We start from the raw sequence: 11,705 nt of genomic DNA on the forward strand, positions 1-11,705 counted from the left end.
TTGTTCTACGTGTTATTATTGACTCATGTTTTGTGTCCATGTTGAATCGTCTGGTTTGATTTTATGTGCCATGTATGCATGTGCTATGGTTTATCTTGGCCAGGTCGCAGTTGCAAATGAGAACTTGTTCTCAACTAGCCTACCTGGTTAAATAAAGGTGAAATAAAATTAAAATTAAATAATTTGGTGCTGGTGTGGGGACATACTAGACGATACTAAGGTTTAATGCAGAGGTGAAGTTGTCAGAGAGTTTTCACAATGAGAGATCATTTAGACTGGATGCTCTTGAGTTAGTTCTGGAGATTCAGTAYGAGTGTGTGTGTGTTTAGTCCACTCAGCACCACAAAGCCCTCAAATGAAATGATGGATCACTCAGCATGGGTCGGGGTACATAGCTCACCCATTGGCCCCTTCCCTCTTCCCAGTGAGCCGTTTGAAAATGTCAGCGGTTCTGTCTGACAGTAATCACTGAGGCGGATTCCTCTCAATGAAAAGACCAAATGAAGGAGTTTGGAGGTGCTTTCCTCTCCCCACCACAAAGGCCAATCCATCAGCGCTGACTAATACCTCCAACACAGCCCTCAACACCACGTTCAGGACTTCGGTAAGGGTTTTTTCAGCTGTTTGGCCACACATTTTTTCATGCTGCACCAAACATAAAAATGTCAAAATGAATGACAGGTATCTTGGGTTATCTTCAATGAATGTTGACTGTTTTGATGAAGTTTATACTGGCTACGGGGTCTCAAATCAACAAACGGAAATATTGACGCTTTTTCCCGTTTTTCAAGCGAAGGTCTTTTAAAGGAGTTTGCGAGCTCACTCGTTGGGTTTGGGCTAGCAGCCAGTCACGTTCAAGTCCATGTTATGGTATTTCATGTGTCTGAAGTGAAGAAAAGGGGACAGTCAAACCATTCCCTGGGATGGTGGACTTCAAAAACAAACAAATCAGAAAACATCTGGAATTATGATTCATCAGAATCTCAGACAGTAATTCAACTAAGTTGTTGTTTCCTCACTAGCCTGTAGATCTATTGGAAATTTAAAGAGGGACAGAATAATGCAACGTCCCAGAATTCCCACACAGGGCTGATGTAAAACACACACGGAGCATGGAGCATACAGATTAACACAACCCGAGGGTGCCCTGTCCGTGCTAATCCGGTTTCCCAGAAGTCACACGTGCACAGCGCTGCACACACACACACACACACACACACACACACACACACACACACACACACACACACACACACACACACACACACACACACACACACACACACACACAGAGCCAGGCTGAAAACTGTGTGCAAGACCACCGTATCAAGACAAATAGAGTGGCAATATCAGCTGAGAGAGAGAGAGAGACAGAGAGCACCATGACTGAGTGTGTACCGCTCTGTCCAGCAGTGTGCAATCACACTGCCCTAACCCATCTGGACAAGAGGTATACCTATGTATGAATGCTGTTCGTCGACTACAGCTCAGCATTTAACACCATAGTACCTCCAAACTCGTCATTAAGCTCGAGACCCTGGGTCTCGACCCCGCCCTGTGCAACGGGTCCTGGACTCCTGACGGGCCGCGCCCAGGTGGTGGAGGTAGGAAACAGCATCTCCACCCCGCTGATCCTCAACACTGGGGCACCACAAGGGTGCATTCTCAGCCTCTCCCTGTACTCCCTGTTCACCCAGACTGCGGTGGCCATGCACGCCTCCAACTCAATCATCAAGTTGCAGACGGCACTACAGTGGCAGGCTTGATTACCAACAACAACGAGACGGGCCTACAGGGAGGAGGTGAGGGCCATCGGAGTGTGGTGTCAGGAAAATAACCTCACACTCAATGTCAACAAAACAAAGGAGATGACTGTGGACTTCAGGAAACAGCAGAGGAGCACCCCCTATCCACATCGACGGGACAGTAGTGGAAAAGTGGAAAGTTTTAAGTTCCTCGGCGTACATATCACAGACAAACTGAAATGGTCCACCCACACAGACAGCGTGGTGAAGAAGGCGCAGCAGCGCCTCTTCAACCTCAGGAGGCTGAAGAAATTCAGCTTGTCAACAAAAACACTCACAAACTTTTACAGATGCACAATCGAGAGCATCCTGTCGGCGCTGTATCACCGCCTGGTACGTCAACTGCTCTGCCCACAACCGTAAGGCTCTCCAGAGGTAGTGAGGTCTGCACAACGCATCACGGGGGCAAACTACCTGCCCTCCAGGACACCTACACCACCCGATGTCACAGGAAGGCCAAAAAGATCATCAAGGACAACAACCACCCGAGCCACTGCCTGTTCACCCCGCTATCATCCAGAAGGCGAGGTCAGTACAGGTGCATCAAAGCGGAGACTGAGAGACTGAAAAGAGCTTCTATCTCAAGGCCATCAGACTGTTAAACAGCCATCACTAACATTGAGTGGCTGCTGCCAACATACTGACTCATCTCTAGCCACTTTAATAATGAAAAATTGGATGTAATAAATGTATCACTAGCCACTTTAAACAATGGCACTTTATATAATGCTTACATACCCTACATTACTCATCTCATATGTATATACTGTACTCTATACCATCTACTGCATCGCCTACGCCGTTTGGCCATATGTACATATGGCTTATGTACATATTCTTCATTCCTCTACACTTGTGGTGTATAAGGTAGTGTGAAATTGTTAGATTACTTGTTAGATATTACTGCATGGTCGGAACTAGAAGCACAAGCATTTCGCTACACTCGGAATAAACATCTGCTAACCATGTGTATGTGACAAATAACATCTGCTAACCATGTGTATGTGACCAATAACACCTGCTAACCATGTGTATGTGACCAATAACATCTGCTAACCATGTGTATGTGACCAATAACACCTGCTAACCATGTGTATGTGACCAAAACACCTGCTAACCATGTGATGTGACCAATAACATCTGCTTACTATGTGTATGTGACAAATAAAATAGTATTTGATTTGTTTGTTGGTTTGGGTGTTCTTCCAGTAACATGTACGACTTGATCTCTATGGCTCAGCCTCTACAATAGAACACTACAAGCAATACACCAAGTTGTTCTGTTGTAGATGGCCTCCAGTTCTGATACACTAGGGTTGCTAAATTCCTGGAACTTTACCGAAACTCACAGGTTTTTCTACATTCCTGTTTGGAGCGTTCCTAGATTTCCTGCTATTCCCTCCCGATTCCACTGATCTTCCAACCAGGATTTCTGGAAACGTTTTTGGGGAAGTTCCCAGAATTTCAGAACCCTAATAAAGAACTGTGCCTCCTCATGGACTGACCATGAGCCAGAACACATGGGACGTTTCGGAGCCCATCGCTGTTTAGAATAGGGCTTCCATCCCATCCCAGAGAGAGAGCTGCTTTGATGCCATGCCAGACATTCTGTATATAAAATGATAAAAGCGCTTCCATGTGAGCTGTGCGTGTGGGAGGGGGGGGGGGGGGCAGCCAGACCTGCATCTGCTGAACTACCCTACAGCCCCCCCCCCCCCCCACCCATATGAGCCCCCTGGTTAATGGAAGAGTGAAGGAACTACCCAACTAACGGGAGGTGTCTGAACAGAATGTCCACTCCAGTACCCGGACGTTCCAGAGCCAAAACAGAGACCTGGCGGTCAAAACAAAAACACATTCATGGACACATCTCTCTTTGACAAGCTCTACACTGATCGATGTGTCCAACACTTCCACACAGCTGTGACTGTGTGTACACCCATTCTGTTTCAAACAATGGTGATATTCCATCTGTACTAAAATCTAGGCTCAGCAGAAGAAAAGACGTGACCCACACTGAGTGAATCACCCTTCTACTTTCCACTGTTCATCAGAAACACAATCTGCAGACCATTCCAACTGCTTTCTTTACTTCCCTGGACTGACTGCTCCATCTGTCTTCTTCATACAACAGCATTAAATGTTCAGACATATGTTCCACTGACTCGCCGGCCGTGCTGCCTGCTTTATGGCAACACAGAGTATACGTTCCAAATGGCACCCTATTCCCTTCATAGTGCACTACTTTACCTTAGTGCACTACCTTTGACCCAACCCCTATCTAGGGAATAGGGTGCCATTTGGGACGTATAAACAGAGTTATTTTGGCTAGACAATATTTTCATATTCCCAATGAGAAGGCTGGGCCCCATCGTTAATGCAATGTCTGCTGATGTCTGCCGCCTTGTAGGACCAGCAGGGAAACCAAACGTCCACTCTGTCAAGTTAAAACTATTTTCAAAGTCTCTTCAACACAGAGATTTACAGTCATGGGGATAAAGATGTACAATTCCTTTCATTAAAAGACCTGAATCCTGCCAATGCAATGGTTGTGCATGTGTAGCCTACAGTAGAACTTTAAACTGTATTAAAGGTTTGGTCTAGAACTAATCAATATGGACTACATCTGCAAAGTTCATCCACCTTCAGAAGCAGCTGAACTAGGAGGAATAGAGCTACATTAGAGAGAGAACTTTCCATGGGAATAAAACAACAGATCTCCAGTTCTTCTGTCTGGCTTCTAATTCTGTTACATAAGAGGCATATTAGTAATACTGCCAGTCAGGCCTCCCTCCTCAGCCCTAATGAAGACCGTTCCACATTCCTGATGAAGGTCTGGTCCTACCATAGGAGGAAAGGAACCCCCATTAGAGGAATCCCTCTCTCTCTGGTTACGTCCTAAGCTGGGCCAGGGCTGGGCCGGGGTTGGGCTGGGGCTAAGCCGGGGCTAAGCCGGGGCTAAGCTGGGGTTGGGCCGGGGCTAAGCTGGGGCTGGGCCGGGGCTAAGCCGAGGCTGGGCCAGGGCAGTGAGGTTGTTTTACGTTTGTGCCCCTAGCTGCCAGATTCAATATCAAAGCACCGGGAGGGGCTCCTCTCTCACATGAAATGGGTTGAAACTGAAAAAGAAAGGCACAGGGAGGAAGAAGAACTGAAACAGAATAATAACATAGTGACTGACGGGGAGGCTTTTGGGGTTGGTTCACACAGGATATCCCCAGCTAGACAGAATTATAAACCAGACAAGATTCCTTACGAGTTCACTGCACTGGTAGGAGCGATGGTAGTCAATCACAGGCGGCAGCTGGCACCTTAATTGGGGAGGACAGGCTCATAGTAATGGCTAGATAGGAATACATGGAATGGTATAAAACACATCAGACCCATGGTTTCCTGGTGTTCAATACTATTCCATTCCAGCCATTATTATGAGCCGTTCTCCCCTCAGCAGCCTCCTGTGTAGTCAATGAGAGACGGGACTACTCGCTCCCCGCCCTCTTCCCCACAGTTAACTGTCTAATGTACTGTGGAATCATTGACTGAATGTTCATAGCTGACAGTGTTGTCAATAACGGCAACAACAGTGGCTTTTATTTCAGTGACTGAGACAATATCTGAAAACACATTAACCTAGCCTGTAGCAGTGTCTCATCAGATCGTCGTGCCACTAGATGAGAGTTACAGACAGAGACTAAACTGGTTAGTGACAGGCTGGGAGTGTCATCATGCAAAAGGCTTCTCTTCTAACCACTAACCTCTTATTGTCCTGTTGATTAGAGGATGAGTTAAATGCATTCCTCTAACATGTCATTAAGCTGCACAGCAAACTAGGTTGGCTATCCAAATGACTCAAGGCCTAAACATACCAGCAACGTTCACATTTCCTCATTATAGAATAATCAAGTCTTCCTATCCTAATGTAATCTACAAAAAGGTTTGGGTTAGGTGAGTCTTTACTGAACGTTCTACACCGTCACCACATGGCAACCAGTGTGGCCCCGCCCTCGTAACCCCTGACCTCAAGCCTGAGGGAGAAAACAGACAACAGCAACAATGCAGTGACGGGCTTCCGTCCCTTCCACCTTGTGACCTACTGTTGGAATCAAAGTCAACACAGAGAGAGAGAGAGGGCACAACATTCTCTCAGCTTAAACATTGAATGTATATAGGTCTCCTACTAGTTCTGACCCAAGGCCATTCACAACTAGAAAAGGGAAACTGTTTTTTAGACAATAAGTTACATAAGGTATTGTAGTGAGTTGAGTTTCTAGTCAAGCGTCTGGCGGGGGGGAAATAAAAAAAAATCTAACCAAAACTATGTCCACCCTATGGGCCCTGGTCAAAAGTAGTGCACTATTTAGGGAATAGGGTGCTATTTGGGATGCACACTATGTCTGAGGTGGCCAACTTCAACCCAACCTCCTTGTTGTCAAGGCTATTCAGATGCTGTATTTCTTTGGCTTTGCCCCACTACAAGGCAGGAATGTTCAACCATCTCACTGACCTGGTGTTAGTGTTCTCTGTAACATTCAACGTTCTCACCAGAGACTGTAGAGAATTGGTAGACAAGAGGGTGAATGGGTAGAACAAATAGAAAGTGTGTCTGTGGGGGCGTGGGAATACAGAGAGAATGTGTGTGTAGTCCCATCCTCAACATGTCTCCCAGATGACTGCTCTGCTGAAGGCTAACGTCATGACATTCCGACTGGCCTTCCACTGAGTAAAGGCTTCCTGTATGCTTCTCTATTGGGAGCATGCACTCCTATGCCACACTACATGCACCGGAGTCAGGACAGGAGTGTATTGTCTCACGTCTGCACTGGCTCCTGGCAACTGCGTTAGAATGGCGCCTAGTGACGTCAGAATGGCACCTAGTAGTGACGTCAGAATGACGCCTAGTAGTGACGTCAGAATGACACCTAGTAGTGACGTCAGACAATGGACAGGAGTGAGGGACTGCACTGCTGCTTAGTCCAAGTACACCCCAGCAGAGACACTGCTGCAACGACTCTCCAAATGTACATTTATATAATATATTATTTATCCATGACATTGGTATTATGAGACTGAGACTGTGAAATTGGTGTTATGAGACTGTGAAATTGGTGTTATGACACTGTGATATTGGTGTTATAAGACTGTGATATTGGTGTTATAAGACTGTGATATTGGTGTTATAAGACTGTGAAATTGGTGTTATGAGACTGTGAAATTGGTGTTATGAGACTGTGATATTGGTGTTATGAGACTGTGATATTGGTGTTATGAGACTGTGATATTGGTATGGACTGTCAAGCCCAAATGGCAGATCCCATTTGAGTTTGTACAATAACACCCAAACCCACGTTAGGCTTTGAAGAGGTGTCCAATAACACTCAAACCCAGGTTAAGCTTTGAAGAGGTGTCCAATAACACTCAAACCCACGTTAAGCTTTGAAGAGGTGTCCAATAACACTCAAACTATTGATAATTCGTTTTACTTGAGACAGGAGAACAAGAGGAGACATAGGACGAGGTGGATAATTTTATAATAAGGCAGGTTTATTCAAGTGTAAAAATATTATGCAAAGCGTGCAGCACGGCTCTTTCTATCTGATCCGTATGGGGTCGTCAGGAAAAAGGGACTAGTTCCAACACTAGTACAGTAATATATAGACAACAAGCAAAGTAGGTAGATCTGCGAGTCTGGCCTTCCGATTGGTCGAACTGGGTCTTGGGTAGTCCTGATCAGGCCTGGTGTCCACGTTCCATTGGTTCCTGAGGTAGTTCTTTGTCCTGAGGAGCTCCATCCCTGAGTTGTGTGTGTTCGTGTGATTGTCATGGGGGAGGGGAGTTGTGGGTGTCGTGCATGTGTCCAATGAGTCCAGCATATGTCCAATATAAAAGGAGTGTGTATATTGTGTCAACCATAGCTAATGTTGAGAGTTGTTAAAACAAGTCACCAATATCTAATACAATTCCTTACAAATCCCCTCTTCACGTCTCACAAGAGACGTGACATACCGTATATAAAAAGACAAAACTAATGGATAAAATTTGCAGAAGACAAATTTTTGATTCCTCTCTTCACGTCTCACAAGAGACGTGACATAAAAGTATAAAAAGACAAAACTAAAGGATAAAATTTGTCAGAAGACAAATTTTTGATTCCCTCTCTTCACGTCTCACAAGAGACGTGACATAAAAGTATATAAAAAGACAAAACTAAAGGATAAAATTTGTCAGAAGACAAATTTTTGATTCCCTCTCTTCACGTCTCACAAGAGACGTGACATAAAAGTATCTTAGTCCTCAAATAGATAAACAGGTCCAGCTTTCCCATCATCAAGCAATGGGAACATTTGGGCCCTTTCCTGAATAGGGTCTATGGCGGCAGTGATAACACGGCTAGCAAGCGTCCGCGCACATGGAATGCAACAGCACCCACAAAGTACAAGAATACCTGCAAATACGGAAATAGATACTAGGATAGAGGAAACCAGCCGTCTTATATTTACCAAAAGCATCCATCCATGAGTCCCACATAGAAGTGTCCACTCCAGAATGCTGTTTCATCTTACCATTAAGGGTACGAAGTCCCTCCAATGCTACAGTCAGACTCCCATCCGTAGCTGTGTTATTGGGAATGAAAGTACAACACTGTTCACCAAACATTGCACAGACCCCCCCCGTTCAGCCAATAACATATCAACCGCAGATGTAGCGATTCTATTTTGGAATGCCATCAGGGATGTAGCTGCCAATTGTCCATGGACCGCCTCGAAGCCTTGTTGAGTCCAATTGCCCAGTTTCTGGACATTAAAATGAATGTAYTTAATTCTGTCCACATTTTTATTAACTGTACACCACCAACAAAATGAGGATTCAAAACCCYCGGCTACTTGGTCAACCAGTTTATACTCATCTGGTACCCCCCTGGGGACTCCAATTGCATCAATGTAAGTTGGGTCCCCAACAGAAGGGCCCACCGTGCGCTTGGTCCTGTTAGGCCAATATTCAGGACCCAGAGCTTGTATACGGGTGAGCAGATCTTGGACGCCTATGGGGTAAACAGAGATGGGCAACAGAAGAGTTACAAGTGCACAGGTACCAGTGGCATTGTGGGGAAGTCTGTCCAACAGACTAGTTCCCCCACACCACCACCACACATCAGCTCTAGACACTGGTTTAAAGATGGTCGTAAGCATGTGAGTGTACAAGCACCAACTAVCAGGGAGCTTACCCAACAATGTCCCTCCTCCTGTCATGTTTATGCATGTGAAGTTAGCTCTAGCCACGCTAGAGGAGAATATCGGTTTCTTGACCTCAGTGGTGACTACCGGATAAACCGAGTCCCACTGTGAACACTTCTCAGGTGGGTTGTCTTTGTCCATAAGGGGCATTAGACAGTCTCCTGTTATYGCGGCTGGGACTATGCGGAGCAATGGCCTAGCTCCCATGCAAACGACGCAGCTTTGCAGGGTCGTGTTAGCTGCTTGTTCGGTCAATAATAGCCAATTGTTAGAGAAACCTGAGATTCCGGTAGCAGTAATAATGGTATCATCAGGGGTGTTAGGAGTGGTGACCATAATGATAGGACCCCAATCACCCTTCCCCTTAGTTGTTAAAACAGTAAACCGGTCAGTAATAGCAGAGGGCTGAGTCTTTTGTGTATTGCAGATTTTCAATGGCCAGTAAAGTAGGGCCTCGCTAGAATCTACATATGGTGCTAGTATAAAATCCTGACAACCCGTCCCAGTACCTGGTCGGATAATTAGTGATAATCCCCAATTATGCAATCTAGTCCTAGTCAGCGACAATCTTTGTCGCCAGATAAGAACTTCTTGCCCTGTTGCATATCTGGACCAGTCAGGACCAGTCTCAGCGACCAGGTTCTTCCATGACCACTCCTGAAACCCCCCTCTTGTCATGTACCAGTTGAATCTYGTGTACTCCAGACTATGCCCTCCCAGGCCATTCCTAGCTTTTCCCAATACCCCCCAAGACAGTGTAATGGTGGTGGTCGCATTAGAAGGTACACATAAGGTGGTGCTTCTGACCTTTGTTGGAGTGCATTGTTGGTCTGTGGGTGCAGTGCTGCGTGCCATACTTCGTTTGGGACGGGAGTAATTGGAGGGAGTGATGTCAGGGACAGTGGTTGGGATATGGGTAGAGGTATGTATGCGTGATGTGGTAGGGTGTGATAGGTATTCTATCAACCATGTGAAAGTGCCCATGGACACCCCAAATATTATTAGGAATATCACAAATAAGGGGCCAGATATCCCTAGCCTCGCCCAGGGAGGGAGAAATGTCCCTCTAACTGGGCGAGGTTCCTTTTTCAGGGGAGGCGGAGTTAGATGCCGCATCACCTGAGTCAGGAGTGTCTTCATTTGGAATCGAATTTAGGCTGTTTAAATCAGCTCTGACTTCTGTCAGTGTTCTAGAAGGAATTGGMGCTGGAGTGCAATGTGTGAGGTGGTGCCAAGGTGCGCCTGATTTACCTTTGACCTGGACTGAGTGTGAAGTAACCTCCTTCACTTCGTACGGTCCAGTCCACCTGGGTTCTAGCCACTTTCTCTTGTGGACTTTCACCCTCACCCAGTCACCAACTTTTACCTTCAGTGGTGCCGGATCTCCCGTCAGCTCCCCTTCTTGGACCTTTTGAATCTGTTTGGAGAGAGCTGCAGAAAGTTCCGTCAGTTTTCTCACATAYTCAGACATRACAATTTGTTGTACATCAAGGGCGGGCATATGACCTCCCTCCCTTGGTGGACCAGGCATGACTCTTCCAGTCATTATCTCATGAGGAGAGAGATGGGTGCCTGCACCTGGAGAGGCTCTCATGGCCATCAACGCCAGGGGCAAGGCTTCAACCCATGTCAACTTCGAACCTGCACATACCTTGGCTATCTTAGCCTTCAAAGTTTGATTGGCGCGTTCCACGAGACCTTGAGATTGCGGCCTGTACACTGACCCAAACTTGTGCACAATGCCGAACCTTTCCTCCACCTGTCTCAGGTGCTGGTTACTGAAATGGGACCCGTTGTCSGATCGGYTTTGTCTTGGAACTCCATACCTTGGTATGAGTTCAGTCTGCAGCCACTTAATGACCGACCTGGCGTCCTCARGTGCTGTTGGTATTGCCTCAACCCATTTGGAAAATCTGTCTACCATTACCATTAGGTATCTTTTCCCGTGTGTTACATTATCTGGCCCCATATCGGTATAGTCTATGCTAATATCCTGAAAACATGCATTGGGGACTGGGTACGAACCCATGGGTGTTTGATATGGTTTCTTTGGGTTGTGGKTACCACAAATGCTACACTCGTCACAAAACAAATCTGTCATGTCTTTCATGTGAGGGTGCCACCAGATGTGGGTAACCTTCTGCAAAGTTTTTAGTTTCCCTTCATGGGTGGGCCCATGAGCCTCTCGTATCAGTTCAGGACACAGATTTGCCGGGGCCACCAACCTGCCATCATGGCATCTCCATAGTTCATCCGGTCCTTTGGTGGCTCCTTTCTGTCCCCATACTGAGTGCTCATAGGGACCTGCGGTGAGTTGAAGTTCTTTTATGTGWTGGTCTGTGAGTTCAGTCCGGGCTGGCTGAGTCTGTAGTACCATTTGTCTCGGAGTGTACCCACCAGCTTTCTTGGCTGCCTTATCAGCTGCGTCYTTTCCCTCGTTGACTTTGTTCTTGAGTTGCTGATGTCCTTTGCACTTCATGATGGCCACTTTCTCTGGTAGTGAGACTGCTTTTATCAGTCTTTCCATTTGTGCCTTGTGTTTGATCGGAAGGTTTCCTGTTGTGGTGAAGTTACGTCTGACCCACTGTGGTCCATCTGTATGGACTGCTCCATGAGCATATGCTGAATCAGTGTAAATGTTCACAGTCTTTCCTTCAGCTTTTTTCAGGGC

The 11,705-nt window shown here is 46.3% G+C and overlaps 1 protein-coding gene across 1 annotated transcript in view; it reads right to left on the reverse strand.

The window, feature by feature from the left end:
• LOC112077671 (E3 ubiquitin-protein ligase TRIM71-like) overlaps window positions 1-9,175 on the reverse strand; it is an 18,160-nt gene extending 8,985 nt beyond the window's left edge. The window contains exons 1-2 of the mRNA XM_070441795.1: window positions 9,025-9,175; window positions 8,771-8,841 (exon numbers count right to left, since the gene is read on the reverse strand). Of these exons, the coding sequence (XP_070297896.1) occupies window positions 8,771-8,841; window positions 9,025-9,175 (222 nt within the window). The remainder of the gene's footprint in view (window positions 1-8,770; window positions 8,842-9,024) is intronic.
• Window positions 9,176-11,705: the final 2,530 nt, after the last annotated feature.

This window comes from Salvelinus sp. IW2-2015, unplaced genomic scaffold, assembly GCF_002910315.2.
Source record: "Salvelinus sp. IW2-2015 unplaced genomic scaffold, ASM291031v2 Un_scaffold4816, whole genome shotgun sequence".
NCBI classification, from domain to species: domain Eukaryota; kingdom Metazoa; phylum Chordata; class Actinopteri; order Salmoniformes; family Salmonidae; genus Salvelinus; species Salvelinus sp. IW2-2015.